General features: G+C 34.7%; 1 protein-coding gene across 1 annotated transcript in view; it reads left to right on the forward strand.

Moving 5' to 3' along the window:
* The window catches only part of DMXL2 (Dmx-like 2), a 115,161-nt gene that overhangs the window by 86,001 nt on the left and 3,759 nt on the right, over nucleotides 1-25,401 (forward strand). Inside the window, exons 23-39 of the mRNA XM_004687532.2 lie at nucleotides 1,113-1,377; nucleotides 2,394-3,466; nucleotides 3,864-4,055; nucleotides 5,371-5,447; nucleotides 6,913-7,043; nucleotides 9,658-9,906; nucleotides 12,202-12,380; nucleotides 15,170-15,300; nucleotides 16,045-16,130; nucleotides 16,812-17,013; nucleotides 18,067-18,184; nucleotides 21,460-21,546; nucleotides 21,624-21,745; nucleotides 22,559-22,697; nucleotides 23,277-23,337; nucleotides 23,430-23,557; nucleotides 24,056-24,133. Coding sequence (XP_004687589.1) covers nucleotides 1,113-1,377; nucleotides 2,394-3,466; nucleotides 3,864-4,055; nucleotides 5,371-5,447; nucleotides 6,913-7,043; nucleotides 9,658-9,906; nucleotides 12,202-12,380; nucleotides 15,170-15,300; nucleotides 16,045-16,130; nucleotides 16,812-17,013; nucleotides 18,067-18,184; nucleotides 21,460-21,546; nucleotides 21,624-21,745; nucleotides 22,559-22,697; nucleotides 23,277-23,337; nucleotides 23,430-23,557; nucleotides 24,056-24,133 — 3,318 coding nt within the window. The remainder of the gene's footprint in view (nucleotides 1-1,112; nucleotides 1,378-2,393; nucleotides 3,467-3,863; nucleotides 4,056-5,370; nucleotides 5,448-6,912; nucleotides 7,044-9,657; nucleotides 9,907-12,201; nucleotides 12,381-15,169; nucleotides 15,301-16,044; nucleotides 16,131-16,811; nucleotides 17,014-18,066; nucleotides 18,185-21,459; nucleotides 21,547-21,623; nucleotides 21,746-22,558; nucleotides 22,698-23,276; nucleotides 23,338-23,429; nucleotides 23,558-24,055; nucleotides 24,134-25,401) is intronic.

The following is a 25,401-nucleotide window of genomic DNA, read 5'->3' on the forward strand; positions in this document are numbered from 1 at the left end:
GATGTTATCTAATTAGCACTATGATAAATGAAGTTATAAATACATACAATTGTGAAGCAAGTGCAAAATTTTATAGGGACTATTGATTTTCAAAATAAGCATGCACATTTAGAAGTATAAATGTTTGAAAAAATGGCATATTTTTATGAGTGTTTTCTTCTTGGCCATCTTGTGATTCTGAACTGTTTAAAGTATATATAGGTTACAAGCTTTTATTGTAAATTACTTTTTTTCTACATGAAATTTAGAGATAAAGTACTGAAACTGCAGCTGACCCTGCTTTGTAATGTCTTAGTGGAAAAGTATATGAAGAGGTTTAACTTTGCATTTTTTGATATTTAATTCTGGCAGCTAATTGTGATTGTAAATATTTATGATGCCAAACTTTCAGGATATTCAGTGTCCTTATGAACAACCCAAACAGGTGAAGGAAATCAGAATTGGAAATAACACATTATAGGAGAAATAGGAAATACCCAACAAAATAAAAGTATATTTAGAATCTGTCATATTTTCAAAATTATCTCTGGCATGTGATTTTTAAAATAACAGATGTTTATGATTTTGAAATTGGAAATTATTCCTGTAACTTCCACAAAAGGTACTCAGGCAAAGAAAAGAAACATTGAGTTATACACATTGCCTGAATGTGTATAACTACTCAATTTCTGAAGATGAGTAGTTATAATAGAATATAGACTAAGTAAAAATAGATTAGGTAGCCTTATGACATGAATTAATCTGCTATGGAAATAGAAGTTTCTTTTAAATTGTAATAATTATCTTTATGTGTAAATACATTTTGAAATTAAGAGGTATTTAATTTAAAAATGAATGCTGTTAATTCAAGCTGATCCAAGTTTTAGGTGATGTTGATACACTTTCTTTAAGCTTATTTTATAAATGATCTTTTTAGGCTGGAAGCTACTAAATTCTACTCTTGCTATTCCTTAACCTACCAAGCAGTCTTATATCTTACTTTTTAACCTTTGGGTCCCTCTTTTCTACTATGACTATATAAGTGGTAGATAATTTCAGGAGATCAGTGGGATATTTCATGTTTCTAAATAATTATTACTACATTAAGTATTTTCTAATATTTAAATTTACAGGTATGTCTTGAGAAAATGGAAGATATTCAGTTAGCAATGGTTATTGCCCGTTTATATGAATCTGAATTTGAAACTTCATCCACTTATATATCCATCCTAAATCAGAAGATTTTGGGTTGCCAAAAGGATGGCTCAGGATTTGATTGTACAAGATTACATCCTGATCCTTTCCTGCGTAGCCTTGCCTATTGGGTAATGAAAGATTACACCCGAGCCTTGGATACATTATTGGAACAAACACCAAAGGAGGATGATGAACATCAAGGTAGAACATTTTGATTTTTTTCTTTTAACTGGAGACAGTTTATGAACTAATGTTCACTTAGATTAAAGATAAATAACTTATAGACACTACCAGATTTACTTTTCAACTTTGGGAGATCATCTGTGGATGTGGGTTTTTTTTTCTTACACAAAAACATATATATGTCCTTCTGCTTTCACCTTTAACACCTACAGCAGTGCAGCTATGTTTCTGTATGACTATTTCTTTTTACTTAAAAATAGTAAAACATATACAGTTCATTTTTGTGTAGACAGAATTTTAAGAAAAGAACATTACAATGCAGTAAAGAAAGCTTTTTTAAAAAAGGTTATTTTGAACTTAAAGATTTGTGTTTTAATCCATTGCAGTTTTTTACCATGGACACTCAGATTATCCCATCTAAGCTTCTTTCCTGACCTTCTCTCCCTATTTTTTTTTTTAAGATTTATTTATTTGTGCATATAGACTCAGGGGCGGCGAGAGGCTTCACCAGAGACAGAGTGGGGAGCAGAACAGGCAGATCGATGAAGTACACTGCTGAGGGGAGCAGCGGGCGGGTCAGGAGAGGTCTGCCACGCCATGTGGTCACCTCCAGGGCAGGCGGGAATCGAACTCATGCGGAAGTGGTTTCAGCTTCTTAGTGCAGTGCTTTAACCCACTGCGCCACCAGGGAGGGCCCTTCTCTCCCTATTTAAGGAGTTGATTAAAAAAGAAAATGTCATGTTTTCCTTCCCTTTGAAAATATAAGTGTGTGTGCATCACCTCTCTACTTAGATCAAAGATCATGATATAAGCTTTTTTTGTACTTTTAAAAAATATATTCTGTATATCACTTCATAGAAGTGCATAGTAAAATTATTTTTATTTCAGCTGTATAGTTTTACTGATTATGTGCATATGTCATAGTTTAACTGAGGTTAATATTTATCTTTTATTTTGAGGATATGCTAATATTTTATATTTTATAAGTGCAAGTTAACATAATATCTTATGATTGTTTCTGTTTATTTTTATAGTTATCATCAAATCTTGTAACCCAATGGTGTTTAGTTTTTACAACTACCTTCGAACTCATCCCTTGATTATTCGAAGAAACCTTGCCTCCCCTGAAGGAACTTTGGCAACCCTAGGTCTCAAAACTGAGAAGAACTTTGTTGATAAAATTAACCTCATAGAAAGAAAATTATTCTTTACAACAGCAAATGCTCATTTTAAAGTTGGATGCCCTGTTTTAGCCTTAGAGGTCCTCTCCAAAATTCCCAAAGTTACCATAATATCTGCCTTACCTGCAAAAAAAGATAAGCCTGACTTTATTTCTAAAAAGATGGGTGATGTTCCTTCAGAATCGAAAACTCTGAGTGGTGACCAGAGGAGTTCTGGCACTGATTGGTCAAATGAAACTTCATCACAGTTTGACTGGAGTCAGCCAATAGTAAAAGTTGAAGAGGAACCTCTTAACCTTGACTGGAGTGAAGATCATGATAGTGCCTTAGAAGAAGAGGAGGAAGAAGCTACTGGTTTAGTTATGAGAAGCACAGATGGCAGGAAGGATGAAGATCAGAAAACTCTGGACCCTAATACGTTACTGACTCCTCAGGAGGAGGATTATCTTGAAGGTGATACTGAAGTTGACGTGATTGCTGAACAACTAAAATTCCGAGCTTGTTTAAAGATCCTTATGACTGAACTAAGAACATTGGCCACAGGTTATGAGGTAGATGGGGGAAAGCTTAGATTTCAACTCTATAACTGGCTTGAAAAGGAAATTGCTGCCTTGCATGAGATATGTAATCATGAATCAGTCATTAAAGAATATGCCAGTAAGACTTATTCCAAAGTAGAGAGTGATCTTCTGGATCAGAATGAAGTGGTGGACAAACCAGATATTGGCTCCTATGAACGCCACCAAATAGAAAGACGAAGATTGCAGGCTAAACGAGAGCATGCAGAAAGGCGAAAGTTGTGGTTGCAGAAAAATCAAGATCTCCTGAGAGTGTTTCTTAGTTACTGTAGTCTTCATGGGGCCCAAGGTGGTGGGCTGGCCTCAGTAAGGATGGAACTCAAATTTTTGCTACAAGAATCACAACAGGTAAGAGCTTGAGTTTTTCAAACTTGGTTATTTGAATAAGCTCCAGAACACTTCCATTTGTAGCTATTTAGTAAAGTCCATTTTACTACTTAATTTAGATATGTTCTTATCCATATGAGATAGATACTAACAAGATGAATGGGTCTTTACGACTAAAATTTTGGTGGTTAGATTTAGGCATAAAAGTTTGAGAGTTCAGCTATGCCACGGTCTTCTTTTTTATCTTCTGTGGCCAGCATAGACCCTTGCATAGATTGGGTGCTCATATGAATAAGTACATGAACATACCACTTTATTGAAATGTTTATCAATAGTATATTTATCATATAACTACTCATTGTTTTTTTTCCCTCCTTCACTTTAACTACTTTGAAAAAATAATCTACTGTCACCACAGGAAACTACAGTGAAGCAGCTCCAGTCTCCACTACCATTGCCTACCACCTTACCTCTGCTTTCAGCAAGTATTGCTTCAACAAAAACAGTTATAGCTAATCCTGTGTTGTACCTTAATAATCACATCCATGATATACTTTATACTATTGTTCAGATGAAAACACCACCTCATCCCAGTATCAGCGATGTGAAGGTATTGTAAAGTTTATGATTGTACAACTAAGAAAGTAAATATATGATACTTATGTTCCATAGATGAAATATTTTTAAGGGCTGTTATGTACTGTTTTCTCAGTCCCTATAAACTTAAGGCTATTTGTTCAGTGAATGTAATTTAAAAGCATTCTTCTAGAAAAGTTACTCTTCTTTTAAGTCAGGAAAGTATTTTTTTCAGTAATAAAATTAGTATTCTAGAGAGTGTTCTTAACATAATGTTCATGATGGATCAGGAATAGTCCCAGAGAGAATGTCCATGCTGCTATTTCCCTGATGATGATATGTGTTGTAGACTGGGCAATCTGGGAGGCATTTCAGTTTGGCAGAGTTACTATCCAAATTCAAACCTATACTCTAGGCAACGTGATAGGATCTGGAGAATTCTTCAAGGTTTCCAAAGTGCTAGCCTAAGTGTATTTGTGTTATACTTTGTCCGGTTCGAGTGACTGAAGTCTTTTCAAGTTCCCAACATTTAATTTTTTTGTTTGAAAGACACATTTAATCTCTGGTAGTACCTCTTCTGAAGAACCTAACATTTATTGATCATGTCAGCTGCTGGAGGCTTAGTCTATAGCATATATTAATTTATATCAGTATTTTAGTGACACTACTTATCTTTTTAGGTAACTGTGTAGAAAAGGCATTAAATGTATATAAATTCTAGGTAAAAATGTTCAGTTCCTAGATATTGGATAAGGCTTTCAAACAGTATAAAGCTATTTGAGTTACCTTCAGATTTTAAGATTTTATGAGACTGAAAACATTCAATATGCCATGATTTTTATCTTATTACTTTCTAAACTTAAAATTCTAAAGATTATGCCATTTATAACTAAGTAAATTATTTGTTTTCTGTACCAGTTATTTCACACAATGATTGACATATTTTCTAAGTAGATTTAATTCATTCTTACTGATTAAATCAAGTCTTTGTATTTATCAAGGGAAATTTTATGAAGCAAGTTTTGAACATTCTATACTTATTTTGGTGCTATTTTTTTAAAAAATATTATTAGTTAAGTTAATCATTTACAGGCTAAGATAGTCCCAATAATATTGCTCTGGGCCTGGTAAGCAGCCAGCTCACAGTAAGCATTTGAAGATTTGTGTGGATTACTTAGCATGGTTGTTAACATGCATATTAGAAGTTTTGAAAAAGTGTGTAGGCTCATATAGAATATAGTCTTAAGATTTTGGCAGTTTTTTGGGCTATTTTCTAAATTTTAAGGTTACTTAATTACGTTGTGTAGAAATGTTAGTATGCAATATAATTGTGGCTCTTTTGGTTTCAGGTGCACACACTTCATTCACTAGCAGCATCACTTTCTGCATCAATTTACCAAGCATTATGTGACAGTCACAGCTATAGGTAAACAGCAAGCAAACCTAAATGGTATTACTATATCCAAAACAATAAACTGTTGCGGTTATATTAAGGTTCTGTTTCCTAGGGACTGAAAAATCCTCAAATGTGACTACCCAAAAGTAACGTTTTGAAATATTCCTAATGTCAAATTGGTTTCATCAGTATATACTTTGCATTGGAATGCCTAGAATAGTCTTAGTAAGCAATTTAATCACTTGGAAAGATAAATTATACTTAAAATTAGTTATATTTAAATGTATTTTATTTAAAATGTTTGTAGAATATACAGGATCACATTTTTATAGTATGTGTGCATATGTCTGGATTTTTTTTTCTTGAAATTTTAACAGTATTTTATGGGAATGTTTGATGTCATGTTCAGGAATTACACTCTCAAACTGGCCTGTACTGTTTTGAGTCTAATTAGATCATAATTTTTTTTTAAGATTTATTTATTCATATAGAACTGGGGTACAGGCCTGAGATGCGGAGGGTGAGAGGATTCACCAGAGACAGAGTGGGGAACAGAACAGGCAGATCGATGAAGAACACTGCTGAGGGGAGCAGCAGGCAGGTCAGGAGAGGTCTGCCACACCATGTGGTCACTTCCGGGGCAGGCGGAGATCGAACTCATGCTGAAGTGGCTTTAGCTTCTTAGTGCTGTGCTTTAATCCGCTGCACCACTAGGGAGGGCCTAGATGATAATTTTAAGTAATATCAATGACTTGAAAATGTAAGGGAGAAGTTTATTTAGTTAAGTAAATTTGTAGTCCTTTTAATGCACAAAGAAAACTTGTTAGATATTTAGTCACTGGTTAAAATGGCTCCAAATGAAAATTCAAATATTTTAAAAAAAATGTGTATTTTATAGTCCTTAGGCCATGACTGATTCTCACAGAAGTCAACATTGCTTTCTGCTTTTGAATTATCCCTGACTCTTTTAAGTGTAGGGAAGTGTTTAAGAATAGGGGAATATATAAATTGAGACATTTGGCTTTAGGATTAAGAATTTCTAAAATACATTTGTAGATGCTTTAGATTTTAATTTATATTTCACTTGTGATTTGAAGCTTGTACAACCTTGCACATTTAAGGAATACAACAAAACAGTAACCTGAAATTGCTATTTGATCTTAGTGCCAGTAATAATTTTATCTGAGACTTTATTTTAAATAAAAATGAATGCATGTAGAAAAGATCTTAAGATCTTAAGTTACTAACTGGCACCTGGAAAAGCTTTAGTGACCAACTTTCATCTGCCCCAATATAGTAAAATTTGGTATTATATTTTAAAAAAATTCAGTAAACCTTTGTAATTAATTTTAAAACTTGTCTAAAATGAATTTGTATTAAAACAATGAATTCATTTTTAAGAATTTTGTTTCTATTATAATTATCTGTAATGAGTGACATGCACAAAGTGCATTTATTATCTATGTTAGGACAATAACTAAATTATTTGTTTTAGCAGTCAAACAGAAGGAAATCAGTTTACAGGAATAGCTTATCAAGGACTTCTGTTAAGTGATCGTCGAAGACTAAGGACAGAAAGTATTGAAGAACATGCAACACCAAATTCTTCTCCTGCTCAGTGGCCTGGTAATTTAAGCATTTTTTTTTTAAAAAGAAAACTTCTATTTGGCAGTTTCTCTTTTTTTAAAGCTACAACCTAGTTTCTGATTCTTCTTTTTGGGTTTGGTGAATGGTTTGAGTATATTTTCTGCTGTGGTTTAGGAATTTGTAAGTACTGTAATGTCTGAATCAGAAAGTTAAGATTTCAAAAATCAGCTGTTGTCTAGCATGAAAAAGCAAAGGTTTAACATCTTAAGGGTAGACACATAAGCTTCCTTTTTTTAAAAAAAAAAAGTTTATTTTTACATCATTTTGTGCATTTTTTTCATCTCAGTTGTAATCTCCGTGGGTTTCCCATCACCGAATCACCCATGTATAATGTTCCTTACAATTAGACATTCTGAGTTAGAGACCTAGAGGGCAATTTCACAGATACGTATCAGAAAAGCTACAATATCCAATAATACTATTTTATTTTTAAAATTTTATTTAAAAATTATTTTGTAATGAAGTACCTTTTTTTCCTTGTTGCTTTTTTGATAATAGTATTTCTCCTCTCAGGTGTGGCCACTGTAGTTCTCTCACAACCAAAGCACCTCATAGTTCACCCCATAGTCCATTGTGTTCTCCTCCACCCTTGTTTCACCTCCTGCTTTCCTTTCTCCCCTTCTCCTGCTCCTCCTGGATGCTTTAGAACTACAGTCAGCTTTCAAGATTTGTCTCTGACCCTTTGTTTGGGTTCTCTATATTCCACATAAACACGAAACAATCCAGATTTAGGTATATCTTTCTCCTTTTGATTTACTTTACTTAGCATTGTGCCTTCAAGCTCCATCTGTGTTGCTGCAGAGGGCGTAAGTTTATCTTTTTTTGATTGTGTTCCGCTGTGTGTATATACCACCTCTTGACCCTTTCATCTGTTTGGGGGCATCTAACTGGTTTCCATACCTTGGCTATTGTAAATAATGGCTAGTGCAGCAATAAACACAAGGTTTTCTTTTGAATTAGTATTTTTGTGTTCTTTGGGTAGATACCTAGGAGTGGAGTTGCTGGGTCATATGGCAGATCCATTTTTCAGTGTTGCAGGACCTCCACACTGTTTTCCATAGCAGCTCAACCAGTTTGCATTCCCACCAGGTGTGTAGGAGAGTTTCTTTTCTTGGACACCTTCACCATCACTTGTTTGTATTTTAAAAAATATTTTATATTTTATTTATTTATTTGTGCATACAGAACTGGGGTGCAGGCCAGAGGTGCAGGGGTGGTGAGAGGATTCACCAGAGACATAGTGGGGAGCAGAGCAGGCAGGTCGACAAAGTACACTGTTGAGGGGAGCAGCGGGCGGGTCAGGAGAGGTCTCCTGCACCATGTGGGTCACCTCTGGGGCAGGGATCGAACTCGTGCTGAAGTGGCTTTAGCTTCTTAGTGCTGCGCTTTAACCTGCTGCGCCACCACGGAGGGCCCCGTTTTTCGTGTGTGTGTTTTTGATATGGACAGTTCTCAAAGGTGTGAGATAGTATTGGTTTGCATTTCCTTGATAAGTGGTATTGAACTTTTTTTTTTAATGTCTGTTGGTCATCTGCATGTCTTTTGGAGAAGTGCCTATTTAACTCATTGGCCTATTTTTTGATAGGGCTGTTTTGTTTTTGTTGAGTTGTATAAGCACTTTGTAGATATTAAATATCAGTCCTTTGTCAGAAGTATGGTGTGCAAATATTTTCTCCCATTCACTAGGGTGTTTCTTCATTTAGCTACAGTCTCTTCTACAGAAGCTTTTTATTTAATGTGGCCCCAGTTGTTTATTTTCTTTGTTTTCCTGCTGCTCAAAGATGTTTCTAAAGTATGCCAGGGAGTATTTTGCCTATTTTTGATTCTGTGTTTTATAGTTTTAGGTCTTGGAGGAATGTAGATTTATAGATTTAAGAGAGAAGTGACCATTCTATTATGGCACATATATCATGCTCTCCTATCGGCTCTTTTTCACTTTTCTGTGTGTTTGTGTGTGTGCACATGCATACATATATTTTTTTCCCTGAAATATTTGAGAGTAATTTGTAGAAATGATGTACTCTTACAGCTAAATGTGTCAGGTGTATTCCTAAAAATAGACATTCTCTTACATAACCATAGCATGATGATGAGATTCAGCATCATAATATTGCTTCTTTAATCGACACACCCTATCCAGGTTTCACTTGGTGTCTCACTAATGTCTTGCATTGATACTTGTAATATCTCATTAGTTTCCTCTAAAACGAGTAGTTATTCATTCCTTGCTTTTATTGTCTTGAACACTTTTGAAGAGTACTGGCTGAAATATTTTTTAGAATGTAGAATATGGGTTTTTCTGAAGTTTTCTTAATTTTAAATTCATTATGTATTTTGGCAGGGATCCCACACTAGAAACTTTCCCTTTTCCCCTTTTTGTTTATTTGTTCACTCTTTTATTATATCAATATAGGGTAATGGAGTCTTATTTAATTGTATGGTTTATATTCTACTCTACATTTAATTGCTAAAATTAAGGAATTGTGTATTTTGTCAAATAGATTTGCATACTTTTGGTTAAATTGTAAATTGGAAGTTTTTTTCCTTTTTTTGAACTTTATGCTGATGGTTTTGATAATAAATACATTTACAGGTGTGAGTTCACTTATTAATCTCTTGAGTTCAGCCCAAGATGAAGACCAGCCAAAATTGAACATTTTGCTTTGTGAAGCTGTCGTTGCAGTTTACTTAAGCTTATTAATACATGCTCTTGCCACAAATTCTTCCAATGAATTGTTTCGACTGGCAGCTCACCCATTAAATAACCGAATGTGGGCTGCTGTTTTTGGAGGAGGTGTGAAACTTGTTGTGAAACCTCAAAAACAATCAGAAAATATTTCAGGTAAGAAACTTGATAATAATATTGCATGCAAATTAAATAATTTTCAATTAAAGCAAAAAGTTTTTAATATTTTGAGGTACTGAAAATCAGGGATGTTTAAAGTATGACTGCTAATTCTACAATAGTAACTAAATTCATGTTAGAATAAAATAAAAGTTTCAGTTAACATCTTTTGATAAGCCAGAACTTATTTGAAGAGAATAAAAAAGTAGACAAAAAGTAAAGATTACTGAGCAGACAATGTTGAAGAATGAAGTCATAGCAAAAGGATAGTTTCTAATAAAAGAACATTTAAATACATCTTCATAATCTTTAGAGAGCATGCTAGTGGTTGTCTTCATCTTGAGTTATGGTCATGTACATGGGCTGTTCCAGTCATGAACACTGGTTTTTGTTGTTGTTGTGTTTTAAATTTATTTTTTTATTTTTAATTATGGTACAGTTGGCTTGTAACAATAGATTTCAAGGTATAGATTCACATCTTCTAGTACTTTTTTAAAATCTCATTTTTTGTAGGTTCATTTTTCTTTCCTTATGCATTAGAATATATTTTTCACTCCATTTTTTTATGTAGGTAGAAAATCATGAGATGTAGATTTATACCATAGGAAGGGCTTCCTTTTTGGTGCTGAAACAGAAATAATCTCAATTCATCTTTCGAAGGCACAAAGAAGTTTAATGTAGATACAGGTTCTAATCCATGTCCTTATCACCCAAAGTTGAATTAATAGAATAGGTCCCTATGTAAGTCAAAGAAGACCTTATTACTTTCCATTGCTCCATTCCTATAATCTTCTACCTAGTTGTAGTACACTTTAAAAGTTTGTCCCCAAATCTTTCTTTAGCTGAATTTTCTATTTTCCATTTATTAAATCATCTATGCTTAAAATTTCCAAATGAGTCTTCATGTCAGTATTTCATTTAACACCTATAATTGCCAAACAGTGTTCAAGGATTTGGGGCTAAGAGTGAGTAAGACAGACCCCTTACCTTCCTAAATGTCAACACTAGTGGAAGTAGACACACAACTAGCAAGCAAATTTCAGGTATAAGAACTGTGATAAAAAGAGTCAGTTGAAGGAGAATGATGAAGGAGGAGGGCATGGGTCAGAAAAGGCATTTCTAATAAGGTAGCACTTGAGCAGAGTACCTAGGAATTTGAGGCTCATTACATGCTGACACCTGTCTTAACAGGCACATGCACAGTGAGTGCAAGATCCATAGAGATAGAAAGCAGATTGGAAGGTGCAGTAAACTAGAGGGAGAGAGAAATGGGGAGTGACTGTGCCATGGGCATAGGTTTTCCATTTGGCATGTTGAAAATACTTTGGAACTAGAAAAAGATAGTGATTGCACAGTGATATGAATGTAATAAATACCACTAAATTGTGCGCTTAAAAATTTCTCATCGGTTATTAAAAAAAATAAATTGAAAAGTAGTGTTACTTTGAATATAATTTGACATCAATTGCTGATTAATTTATGGATAAACGGCTATGAAGAAAGGGGTTGAGAAAGAATTACCATTTTCTGTGATTGAACTTTTGAAGAGTGAGTTGAATTCTATTTCTGGCCTACTCTTGGTTGTGAATCATTTTGATATTTCTTTTCAATAGTCCTCATACTTAAATGTACCTCTCAGTTTTTACCTCCTATCGTAGTAGTTCAGGTAAGTCATCTTCCACCTTCCTCTCTCATGAAACAAACCATAATTTATCATGTGACTAGCTAAAGGAGGTGTAGTGAGACTTGCTTCCAGCGTTAGTCCTAGCCTAACTCGAGACTGTTGTTGTTATCCCCTCCCTGATGCCTGTGTGGCAAAAGTAGTTTACTCCTTCTTTGTCAAAACCACTTTTGAACATTTGCTTCTCTTTAAACATTGAGCTTCTGACCTTTTAAGTATTCTTTACATCCTACACAATTCACAGAATTCACAAGTCACAACTTTTTCTTGAACAACGTAACCAGAAATCATTCAAGTATTTTTTTACTACTTATGGAATGTACAATTTAATTTATACATTGTACACAGAATTATTCTAATCCTATTCTCTATAGCACACAAGCTGCTAGATATACAGATAGGAATATACAGGTAAGAAGATATACAGGTAAGAATAGAGCAAAAAGTACCTCCTTGCCACAACCAGTAGAAAACTGATACCGGTGTTAGAAAAGTTTAAGAATACAGATGTAAGTAATAGTCTAGACTAAAACATGTTCAGAGCAGGATGAAAAGAAAGGTGAACTCTGAATTAGTAATGGAAATTAAATACTGTCTTTTCTTCTTTTTAGCGCCTCCTACTCCTGCTGAAGACATAGATAAACATCGTAGGAGATTTAACATGCGAATGCTGGTCCCAGGAAGACCTGTAAAAGATGCTACCCCTCCACCTGTGCCTGCAGAAAGGCCATCTTACAAGGAAAAATTTATTCCTCCTGAACTTAGTATGTGGGATTATTTTGTTGCTAAGGTAAGGGGCTTGAGGAACACAGCTCTAAGTGTGTCAGCTTATTAACACTTACGAATGCATAACTTGGGAATGATGGGACAACTTGTGAATTGAATCACCATAATTTAGACATTTAACCTCTCACCTCCAGAAAGTAGTCATTCAAGGTGATCAGATACTTGACAATGATAGAGAAAAGTTTTAAAATATGAGGCCTAGGTATAGACCAGAAGTCAGTTTATTAACATATAACCAGGGCCACCTTTTTTAGTAACTGGAGTGCTTGTACCTACCATCTAGGTTCCCTCTGACTAAGACCCTTGGTCAGCAAGGAATTGGAGCAGGAGATCAATGGATAGCCAATGGTTTTGTCAGGCCATGGGTTTTATAAGCCCCCACGACATATCTGTTTTCCTAAAGCAGAGGAAACATCTTTGGGGATCAGCATACTCTGCTGAAAGCCCACATAGACTCACATGGTGACTATATCCATGATATCCCTGTTTGAACCATGTTGGATGCATGCTAATACTTAATTTTTTGCATTTTGATTTTTTATGTTCATTGTCTTCTTTCTTTTGATCTGTTCACTCTTTACATGTAATAACAATGTTGTCATTTTAACATGTATGCACAAAAGGGACTACATCTCCTGTCATGCCTTCCATTTAAAAATTTATGTTAGATCTCACCTTAGAGTCCTTGAGGGTGCTGATCACTTTTTCTTGGTAGGTTAAGCTGATTTTTAAAGGTCTTTCAGGGTGAGTTTTGAAGCTTTGTTTTTGTTTTCTAGTGAGTTGGTTAGGCTACTGACCCCAGAACCTTCAGTACCAGCATCAACTAGGAACTTGTGAGAAATGCAAATTCTTGGTTCCCATCTGCGACTTACTGATTCAGAAACTGTAAAAGTGAGAACCAGCAGTCTGTTTTAACAAGACCTCCAGGTGATTATCATATATGCAGAAGTTTGAGGGCCTCTGTATTAGGCAAATTGTGAGGTCAGATATCCAGCTTTCTAATGTATCAGGATTCCAGTTTATACTTAGAGGATCATTCTGGCTTGTCCCTTTGAGGCATTCCTATACCAGTTTTCAAAATGATGAGATGACTCTCTAGTATCTGTCAGAGAAGGATAGTATATTTTGTTATTAGTTTTGTCATGATGTCAGGGATTTAAACACATACGTTTTAATACATTTTACTTATTCTCGTAGATTCACAGATGATCTAATCTTTGCCTGTTGAATTTCTTTGGATATTATTCTAGAAGTTCTTGAATTTCTTTTCTAGTTTTGTTATTGTAGGCTTAAATCTTTCCTATCTCAGACTCACAACTATTTCTCCAGAGTTGGTTCCTTTTCATGGGAAATGATAGAGCCATCATCAGGTGTACAGGGCTTCACAGTTACTAGGACAAGTACCACTTCTAATGACCAACTATTGATAGATATCAGTGACCAAGGGAAGACCTTGGTGAATACTCTGTAGGTTACATAATAATTTTCCCATTAAATATTTACTGTAATTTTTATAAAAAATGCTGAGGTTAATACTAATTTCTTTAGATAAGTCTTGTTCATGTTCTCATTTCATTAAATACTGGGTCATACTGTGTAAATGGAAATAAACAGATCTGTAGATTATTTTCCAGATTACTGATTTATATTCTAATGAAAATAGTAAGCCTTTACCTTTGTTAACATTAAGTATCCCTTTTTCACTTTTTAATTTGATAGATTAAATAATTTTTATTTCCTTTTTGCAATGGCAAATATTTAATGAACTCAGTGCCATTTGATTTTCTACTTTATGGAATTAACTTCATCTTCTTAAATTACCTGTTTAGGATTATGGTGTTTGTCTTTCATTTTGTGAACTCTTTATTAAGAGATTATCAACTTATTTGTGATAAGCAAGAATTCTTCCAATTTGACTTTTAACTTCATTTATCATATTTTTGACATAAATTTTATAAGTTTCTTCCTTTGTGACTTGCTTTTAACTAGAGAAAGTCCTGCCTACTAATGATTGTCTACTTTTATTATTTTATTCACTTCCTGCTTAATCATCTTTATCCATTTTAACTTTCAATGCTCTCATTTATTGAGAATAAAGTGAGAGTTGGTTGCCCTTTTTTTAAATCTTTTATCTGCATACCTAGCAAAATGAGTTGTCTAGTATCACTCATTAAGTCATTTTACCTTTCCTCCCACTGAATTATCTTTGTCATCATTCCTTATACCATACACTATTTTTAGATCTTTTTTATTGATTAGTTGCTAGACTGCACTCATTTTAATACCCACTAAGATTTCACTTTAAGAAGATCAGTTAATCATGTTCATTTTTTTCTTTCCTATGAACTTTACAATCAAATTCAAAAAAATTCTGGTTGGGATTCAATTATTAAAAACCTATAACTTATAAATTGTAGTTCTACACAGAACTCTCTTTATATAGCTTTTGGGAGAATTTGTAATTTTCTGTCACAATAGCTCTTACACTTTTACAATAACATTTTCTTTTGGCATTTTAGGTGTGTTTGTGGGTTTTTGTTTTTGTTTTTTAAAAAAACTTCTAATAGTTGCTGATATACAAGGGAAAGACTTAATTTTTAAAATTATTTTGTATCTCTTCATTCGTTTTACTGAAAGTTTTACCTGGTTTATTTGTTTCATTTATGCCTAATATTTTCAAAAAGAAATTTTATTTTGTTATTTTATATTAGATTTTATTTAAATCATCTGTTAATAAATTGGGACAAATGTTCCAATTTTATAGCTAAAAAATAATTTTGCCTTTTATTGCAGCCATTTCTTCCTTTGTCTGACAGTGGTGTTATATATGATTCTGATGAAAGCATTCATAGTGATGAAGACGAGGATGATGCCTTTTTTTCCGATACACAGATACAGGAGCACCAAGATCCAAATTCCTACAGGTGAATAGGGGTTTTTATGGTTTGTTTTTTTACATAACATTATTATATTTTATATAAGAACTGACACAAGTTTTCAGGCTAGGAATTCTTTACTTTTGAGACAAATTTCTAAACAGTTTAGAAAAAGCTTTTCCCTTACATATAATTTTAAAATTAGCTTCCATGCAAACTATAAACACAAACATGCTTAGTGAGAAAAAGATGTAATTTCTTGATTTGCCATTAGAAAAAGTTTAACTTCTTGATGTGCTCTTACATTCCTTGTAACTGTGTGGTATTTTTCCATTAGGTAATTTTCAGATATTGCAAGTGTGATACATTGCTGCATCTCTTATTTTTAGAGTCTACAAAGGTGCCATTTTTTCTGTTGTAGGCTGTTAGGAAAAAGTAGGTTTAATTTTGGAGTTGGAGTTTGAATTAAACAATTGATAAAATCACTTATGTTTTTAAAGATTTATTTATGCATATTTAAGGGGTAAAGATGAGAGGTATAGGGGTAAGAGGATTCACCAGAGACAGAGTGGGGAGCAGAACAGGCAAATTGACTCAAATACACTGCTGAGGGGAGCAGTGGGCAGGTCAGGAAAAGTCTGCCCCACGATGTGGGTCACCCCCCCTTGCCGGGGGTAGCTGCAGTGGCTGCGATAGCATCATAGTGCTGTGTTTTAAACCATTGTGCCACCAGGGAGGGCATGTAATTTTATGTTTCAATTAAGAATTTTTTCTTTTGTATCCTTTAAATAGCTGGGCTCTTCTGCATTTGACAATGGTTAAGTTAGTGCTTCACAATGTCAAGAATTTCTTTCCCATTGCCGGATTAGAATTCTCTGGTAAGTTTGCTACTAAATATGTTACCATTAAGTTTGTCTTTACAGAATCCATATAAAAAGCACTTGGTACTTAAAATCTCCAATGAATTTTTTTTTTTTTTTAATTCTTGGGTTTAGAAATTTTTTTTTTTTTAAGATTTTTATTTATTTATGCATACAGAACTGGGGTACAGGCCAGAGGTCAGGGGCGGCGAGAGGCTTCACCAGAGACAGAGTGGGGAGCAGAACAGGCAGATCGACGAAGTACACTGCTGAGGGGAGCAGTGGGCGGGTCAGGAGAGGTCTGCCACGCGATGTGGTCACCTCTGGGGCAGGCGGGAATCGAACTCATGCGGAAGTGGCTTTAGCTTCTCAATGCTGTGCTTTAACCCGCTGCGCCACCAGGGAGGGCCCTGAATTATCTTTTTAAAGTGAGGTCTTGCTTATTTTAGATTCCAGTCATTTTTCTTCTTTAATTCATAGTAAAAATCACTTTATACCTAGAAAGTTGAAAGAAAAGGCCAGAACTAAACTGTATAAGAAGACAGTTTATTTTATAGTGAAAGCTTCCTATTTTGTTAACAGCATTAAAAATCCAAGTGTATTTGCAGAAGCACTGGCTCTAAATTTGCTTTTCTAAGTATATATATGTTGACCAACATTTTTTATCAAAATAAAATGACATTTTCTATCACCTTTTAGAGTTGCCTGTAACATCACCATTAGGCATTGCTGTCATCAAAAACTTGGAGAATTGGGAACAGATCTTGCAAGAGAAAATGGATCAATATGAAGGCCCACCTCCTAACTATATCAACACATATCCAACTGACCTGTCAGTAGGAACTGGACCAGCTATTCTTCGAAATAAAGCAATGCTAGAACCTGAAAATACTCCATTCAAGTAAGAACACTCATGATACTAATGCGAGTAAAGCTTGGATGACCTTTCTGGAGGACAGTTTGACAAGATATTCCAGTAGCCTTCAAAACATCCAAATTTCAGTCTTATTTCTAAATCCCTCTGAGGAAAAAAAATATGTATAGAAAACTTTTCCAGTATTACCTAGATAGAATTCAGAAGATATATTTTATGATCGGGGAAACCTACTTATTAGATTTTTATTAAGAACTTAACAGAAATTTTTGGAATAATAATCTATAAATGCAAACAAAATGCTACTGACCTTTTGTCAATAACTTAATAGTAAACAAATTATGATTTTTTTGATGCTTTTGATCATCTTGTTCATCCAGGCCCTTTTTGGTAAGCAACATATTTGTGTTTTTTGAAGATTCTGACAATGGTTAAGAATATTGCCTTTAGCTTAAAAGGAAAAAAACTTTTTAGGTTATTTTAGCAAATTATAATAAAACCTATTAGTAGCATGCTTTAACCAACAAAAGCAACCTGCAAAATAATTTTTCATAAGTTTTTTTTTTGCAAAATAATTTTAAAAGAAAATAAGAAAATTATTTAACCCCTAGCTCAACCTGTTCATTAAGAGAGCCTATAATTAGAGAATTGCTGGATGAAGGAATATTTAGAAGAAATAAATATTAAAAGGGAAAAATGTAAAATTTTGTTAAGTTTAATGCTATTATTGTCTTCCTGCAAATAATGAAGTTTTTATTTTTTTTAAAGGTACCTGGAAATATGGAACACTTTTTAAAAAAAGATTTACTTATTTATGCATACAGAACTGGGGTATAGGTCAGAGGTGCAGGGGGGTGAGAGGATTCACCAGAGTGTGGGGAGCAGAATAGCCAGATTGAGGGGAGCAGTGGGCAAGACAGGAGAGTTCTGCTATGCCATGTGGGTCAACTTTCTGTGCTGACTTGGCTGTGGCTGGCTAGCATCATAGTGCTGTGATTTTAACTCACTGTGCTACAGGGAGGGCCTCGGAACACATTTTCTATAGACTGAAATAATGTGATGTTAATTTTTTTTTAATAGATCTCGGGATTCTTCTGCACTTCCAGTAAAGCGACTTTGGCATTTCCTTGTTAAACAAGAAGTCCTTCAAGAGACATTTATTAGATATATTTTCACTAAGAAAAGAAAGCAGAGTGAGGTATTTTTAAAATTAATTTCTGTTGTATTTTTTTTCATTAATACTTGAAGTTTTAATTGGGGCTTATTTTATTATCTTTCATAGTTTGAGTAATTACCAACTACAGTCAATGTCATAATTTTCATATCATAGCAATGAAACAGCATAGTTTTCATGATAAATCATATATAGTTAAGTGAAAACTTTTAAGATAGTACTATTCTTTGGATGACTTTTTTTTTTTTTTAAAGATTTATTTATTTATTCATACAGAACTGGGGTACAGGCCAGAGGCTCAGGGACGGTGAGAGGCTTCACCAGAGACAGAGTGGGGAGCAGAACAGGCAGATTGACGAAGTACACTGCTGAGGGGAGCAGCGGGCGGGTCAGGAGAGGTCTGGCTCGCCATGTGGTCTCCTCCGGGGCAGGCGGCAGGCGGGAATCGAACTCATGCGGAAGTGGCTTCAGATTCTCAGTGCTGTGCTTTAACCCGCTGCGCCACCAGGGAGGGCCTGGATGACTTTTAATTGAGAAGAATATATAATATATAATCATTTTATTTAGCATTTAGAAATGGATTTAAAACAGGATAAATTTTAAATTTCAGGATAAATTTTGAAAGAGGAAAAAAAATCAAAGAAATGCCAAATTCAGGATAAATATTTTTACAAAATGAGGCAGAGATTGTGTTTCACTATATTTGTTTAAACAAATATAGTGATATAATGGCATACAGAGATCAAGAAGAGTCAGGACCTTGGGAGACTAGATTTTAACTGATCTCTACCTGTTTTATATGAGCATTTCACTCCCTTTGACTATGTGATTAAGTAATAGGTTGGAGAGTGTTCAGAGTAGACTGTCAGGTATGATTAATGATTTGGCAACAAAAAATATAAGAAAAATTAATTTCACTTAGAAGAGTGAAAACGATGGGGACTTTCAAGGTGATTTAAACTCCCAAGACAAAATATAGGACAGCTTCTCAGTTTCTCCCAATACTTGGGACAGTAATGAATTCATTCTTTCACCGGTCCCCCACTTGCCTGGATTGTAGCTGTGATTAGCCCTTGGGGACAGTCATTTGTTTTCTCTGCAAATTTCAAGATTATGTATTTAAATTTGCTAATTAATACATTCAATAAATAGACTAATAACATTGGGAAATTCATCTTAAAGATGTCAAAGTTTTGGTTAATTTTCATCAAGGTAAATTTGGTTTACAAATGCAAGTTTTCATACCGTGCCCACCTACTACTTGCTCTGTTGGGCCCAATCCCTCCCCTCTGGTTGCCTCAGTTTTGCAGTTAGCTGTCAAGGGTTTGTTATAGGTTTGGCTTTGTGTAACTTTCGTTTTGTTTCTCTGTATTCCACTTGTAAGTGAAAGCATGTATGTCTTTCTCCTTTGACTTACTTTGTTTAGCATTATCCTTTCCAGTTCCTTCCATGTTGTCACAAATGGCAAGAATTTAACTTTTTTTCTAGCTGAGTAGAATCCATTTTGTGTGTGTAAATACATTTTTTGATCCTTTCCTCCGTCCTTGGACACTTAGATTGTTGTGATAACTTGACCATTGTAAATAGTGCTACAGGAGTGCATCTAGTACTTTAAATTAGTGTTCTTGTATTTTTAGGGTAGACAGATGTAGAATTGCTGGATCATACATGACCCACATTTTGGGTCTGTATTAATATTTTGAGAAATCTGCCTTCTATTTTTCCAGCAATGTTGGTTAAAATCACTTAAAATTCTCCCAAGAAATGCTGAAATTTTAGATATATTCATAAACAGATATTTTATTCATTCATTGTGTTAAAGAATAGGCTTTAGGAAATGATTTTGTGAAATTGGTAAATATGACACTTTTCAATTGATAAAAGGCTTTTCAGCAGTTTGATTTTTAACCATTTCAGCCCTTGGACCCATGTACCATTTATTGTCATCTGCAGCGACCTTAGAGCAGTCACTGAAGGGTATGTGACCCTTCTGACTGACTGTGAAACTCACTTCAAGAGGTATTAGCAAAGTGTTTCCACAGCAGAGCAAAAATGCTACTTTTCATTGTAGTCATCTTTGATGACTGTCATTGACCAGGAGCTGGTAATCTGTGTGATTTCTTTCATCATTTAAATTTTTCCTTTTATGTGATTATAGTAAATGGTTCATGTGAATTCTGATCCCTTTCCTTTTATTCCTTATGAGGAAGAATGAAATAATGATCAGTATTTTCAGTCTGCGATTATAAATAAGTCATTTTAATTTGTATTTGAAATAAACCCCTATACAATAAGGATCTGTAGTATAAACTATTTGTTTAATTAGATTTTAGTTTGCAGTTAAAGTCAACTTTAGGCTGTATAACTGGGGTCCAAATAATTTTTACAATAGCATTTATATACGTAATAGTCACATTAGCATTTATATTATGTGCTTTTGAAAGGAAAACTTAAAATTCATTTTTATCATCTTTGTCATGGAATGCTCATTTTCAGTTTAAATTTTCATTTTCTTTGTAATTTGTTTCATGCATGTGTTTTTGTGATGGTGTGGTGATATTTAGTCTGTAGAAGAACATGTGGAACAGGTCAAACACAACTCCATAGCAGAAGAATGCCACATCAAGGTAGTGTTCCAAGCTCATTCTTTGAAATCAAGAAATAACCCTTCATTTCTAACACTAACCATGGCTGACTAACCAGAGTACTCACTGCTGCCATTAACTCAACAGCATAGGGCAGGAGATGCTGCACTGTGTCTGGCCTATTCATCATTGATTGCTTTCTCTTCTACCTTCAGCTCTGTTCCTTTATCCAGTCTGCTCCTAAACATGGTGGTTTTATCTCTTCACCTTTGATCCTAAGCCACTGCACCTTCCTTTCTATCTCCTTCATTCTTTTCTAAGTTGTCTACTTCTATTTCATCACTCTTATTTAGAAATGTTCTATCTTATATGTGACTCTTAGGTCTTTCTGTGTCTTCCACTGCCCTCACCCACCATGACTCTAAATATATACTTATTGCATAATCTTTGTGTACTTTCAGAAGAAATGACATAATTGTTATAACTATTGTTGAAAACTGTTATCTTTTGTGACAGACCATTCCTATAATCATAATGAATATCTTTAATTTGGGTGATTACAGGGCATCAGAAAATTTAGTTATAAAGCTGATTTTCAACACTTAAATTACTGTGATTTTTTTTTTTTTTTTGCTGCTCTATCTTTTAAGGGATGTGACTATATTTAATAGAGCTATGCTGCAACAACTAAAACTGCTGACAAATGTCTTGTAGGTTGAAGCTGATCTTGGATATCCAGGTGGAAAGGCAAAAATCATTCATAAGGAATCAGATATGATTATGGCATTTTCTGTTAATAAGGTAAAAGCTTTAATCATTATAAAGAACATGCAATAGTGAAATTCTTTAAATTATTGACTCTGCCTCTCCTTTTACAGGCAAACTCTAATGAAATTGTTCTGGCTTCAACACATGATGTACAAGAACTCGATGTTACTTCTCTACTAGCTTGTCAGTCATACATATGGATTGGAGAAGAATATGACAGAGAATCCAAAAGGTTTGTCTGTCATATGTAGTCACTTCTAAATGTTTTTTTTTTTTCAAATGTGATTTATCCTGAAAAGTATCTTTCTCATCCATTTGGGTAGGGGCCATGATTGAGTTAGCTGCCAATAAGAAAGACTCACTATATCAATGAAAAAATTACTTATACTTCTCCCATTAGACCCTGAGATAATTCTGGTTCAAACACTGAGTTTATTTCAGAGTAATGCTAACAATGCCACCTTGGCATTTAATCCTGAAGATAACAGTAATTATACAACAGTGAATTCAGTTTATGTGAATAAAGCAAGAAGCCTATACGTAAATATATTAGACTGATGAGTCACATTCAGTGACCAATTTTCAGTGTTTCTTTTTTATAGATAAAATGTAGGCAACTTTATATTAAAGCTAGGGATACTGCAGTAAGGGTATTGGCAATACTGCCCTGCTTCTCTGTATATGTCCTTCCTTTTTCTCCAGATACAGGAATTTTATGTGCTTGAAGATGATGCCATGATCGCACTTCTCCTTGTTCTGTTGAATGTTCTGTTTTGCCAATATATAGCTATGTTTCAACATCATATTGCAGAGTAGATAAAACTGTAATCTGATATCGTCCATTATATACATTAAGAAATCTCCAAACTTGAATTTATGATTGGAATGAACAAAGATTCGAATTTATGCAGCAGTCAAGTTACCCCTGCACAACACTGAACTATGTATTTTTCTCAGTGGGAAAAAGTAACCCACTAATATTGACTTCTCAAGGATGTGTTAAGCGAAAATGGAACTTTCCCAGTAACACACATGTCTTTTATAGTTCCGATGATATAGATTACCGTGGTTCCACTACAACTCTTTATCAACCCAGTGCAACATCCTATGCGACGAGTCAGGTGCACCCACCTTCATCTCTGCCGTGGCTGGGCAGTGGACAGACTAGTACTGGAGCTAGTGTGGTACGTTGTTTGCATTAGCTATGGCTTGTGGCTATGGACTCCCTCAAAAGTGAGTTTGTTACTTTACATAGGAATAATCCTAAAGATGAGGGACAATATACCAGTTAGTACAATAACCATGAGTATATTGAGTTTCCTTTTATCTAATAGGTGCTATTAATATTCTCCATAATCATTTTATAAATGAGCAACCTGAGAGGCACAAAACAGTAAAGCAGATCAAGGGAAAAAGTCATCGTGTTTATATAGTATTTGAAAAGTGCATCAATACTTTGTTAGTCACTATAGTTAAAGGGGGCCCCATTCTCATGTTTTGAAGAGTTTGGCGATACTGCTCCTTGTCCTCACGGAGGTGCACTTGGAGAGTTACCTTTATCACTAGAGAAAGCTGCTTCAGTCCTCATGGTTGAGAAGCCAGGGCTGTGCCTGTTCGGACAAGTGTCATGTTAAGTCATTCAAATAAATCAGCAGGGTTTATTTCAGCAAAGATCCATTTGGAAAGAAATATTACCAGAATTAGAGTTGGCTAGAAGCACATCCTTTTCAGTGACATACAAAATTCATGATTTTTTTTTTCAGCTCATGAAAAGGAATCTACATAATGTTAAAAGAATGACCTCACACCCGGTTCATCAATACTGTAAGTATTTAAGTGACTGCTATCATGTTGAAGTCAGTTTATAGAATGGAAAACACCAGAACTCCTCCTTATTTTCTATGCTTCTGCTTCAGATCTCACAGGTGCTCAGGATGGTAGTGTACGAATGTTTGAGTGGACACGACCTCAGCAACTTGTCTGTTTCCGCCAAGCTGGCAATGCACGAGTTACCAGACTATATTTTAATTCACAAGGCAACAAGGTTGGTTCCCCCCGAGTGATCACATAATTCATTTGAAAACAGTTGTGTATATTCAAGTAACTTGTTAGAAAGACTGCATCTAACAACAAATATAGTGGCTCTGGATTTAACCTGAGCAGAAAATTTGTTGGTGTTCCTCACCTTCTCTCAAAAGCATAAATTCCCATCTTTTTAGTGGACTAATCATCCATATACAGATACTGAATACTTTGTGAGGGTAAAGAATGCTGTTTCCTTTATGATCGTATCTGTACGCACAGTGAAGCACCTGAGGGAAAACTTTCAGTTTCTTACCAAGTTCTGTTGGGTTGTCAGAAAAGTCATGATAAATTTTTGCTTGAAAAGCAGAAAATTTGACTTTTTCAACAACCCAATATTAGCTATTTGAGAGGAAAGCAATGAAATAAGTTTGGGGGAGCACTTAAAAGGTGATAATAGTGAGGTGGGGACTGAGTAGAAGCTCAGTAGCTTTGTTTTTCTCATTTTCCCATCTTACAGTGTGGAGTCGCAGATGGAGAAGGCTTTCTTAGTATCTGGCAAGTAAACCAAACCTCATCAAACCCTAAACCTTACATGGTAAGTATTACTCAGCCTTTCCAGAACACATACAGATGCCACCTTAATTTATGCAGTGCTGTTTCTGATTCTCACTGGCATGTCTATAGGGGAAGGGCCAGTTCTGCCCAGCAACATTGTTCCCATCAGTGCCCTCATTTTAATATAAAAAACAAAGACCTTGTTACTCACAGCTTGAAGGGTGATCATTGCATTTGAAAAAACTCAGGATCTCTTTAAAGTAAATCACTATAGGGCCCTCTCTCTGTGGCTTAATGGGTTAGGATGCAAGCTGGCTGCAGCTGCTTCAGTGCAAGTTCCATCCCCCGTGGGGAGGTGACCCACATGGTGCGGCAGATGTCTCCTGACCTGCCCACTGCTCCCCTCAGCAGTGTACTTTGTCAATCTGCCTGTTCTGTTCCCTACTGTCTCTGGTGAAGACCAATCCTACATCTCTAGCTTGTACCACAGTTCTGTATAAATAAATCTTAAAATCACTACAAAAATTCTCTCAATGTTAGATACTATATTAAAAACCAAACAGGTTCCATGTATTTCCTCCAAATTTTTGCTTACTAGATTATAAAATAACAAATCAAAGTCATATGAGAAACTTGGTGATGGTGAAAATTGGGATGAAAGGTGATACAACCTTGTATGGAAATCCTGGCTGCATGTATTTGTATTTTCTAGACCATGCACATGTTCTTATGTATGAGACTAGATCTTGCCCTTGAATACCACAAAGTCATTAATCATCTTGTTTACCTTCAGTAATTTATGACAAGTCCAAATAGAAAAAAATGTCCATCTTACTTTAAAGTATTCTGACATCCACCTGATAAAATGAAAGTCAGGAATGGCTCATTAAAATGGTTTAGGACCCACTTGGCAGCCTTATATCTGTGGGTGATTTGCAGGACCTCTTTCACCTATTATTACTAATCTCATCACAGGGTAAGTATCTGGGAGCACAGAGGTAGATGTACATATTTAGGTAGGAGTTAACTTGACTTAGACTGTAGTGTCTTAAGGGCTTAAAACTAAAGGAACATATGAGATTTGTTAGTTTACTAAATGCAGTTGAGGTCATGAGAATTAAAATTGATTGGGCCCTCAATATAACTGAATAGCTTGGTTGAATTCAGGTACTTGTAGATCCTATTCCTTTATTACATAATCTAAAACAGCACCTTAATTCATATTTTTCACAACTCTTGCAATTTAAAGGAAATTAGCCCCCAAATAAGCAGATGATAGCCAGTCCTCTATCACTTATTCTTTGTTCT

This window comes from Condylura cristata, unplaced genomic scaffold (genome assembly GCF_000260355.1).
Source record: "Condylura cristata isolate star-nosed mole 26May11 unplaced genomic scaffold, ConCri1.0 scaffold00023, whole genome shotgun sequence".
Taxonomy (NCBI): domain Eukaryota; kingdom Metazoa; phylum Chordata; class Mammalia; order Eulipotyphla; family Talpidae; genus Condylura; species Condylura cristata.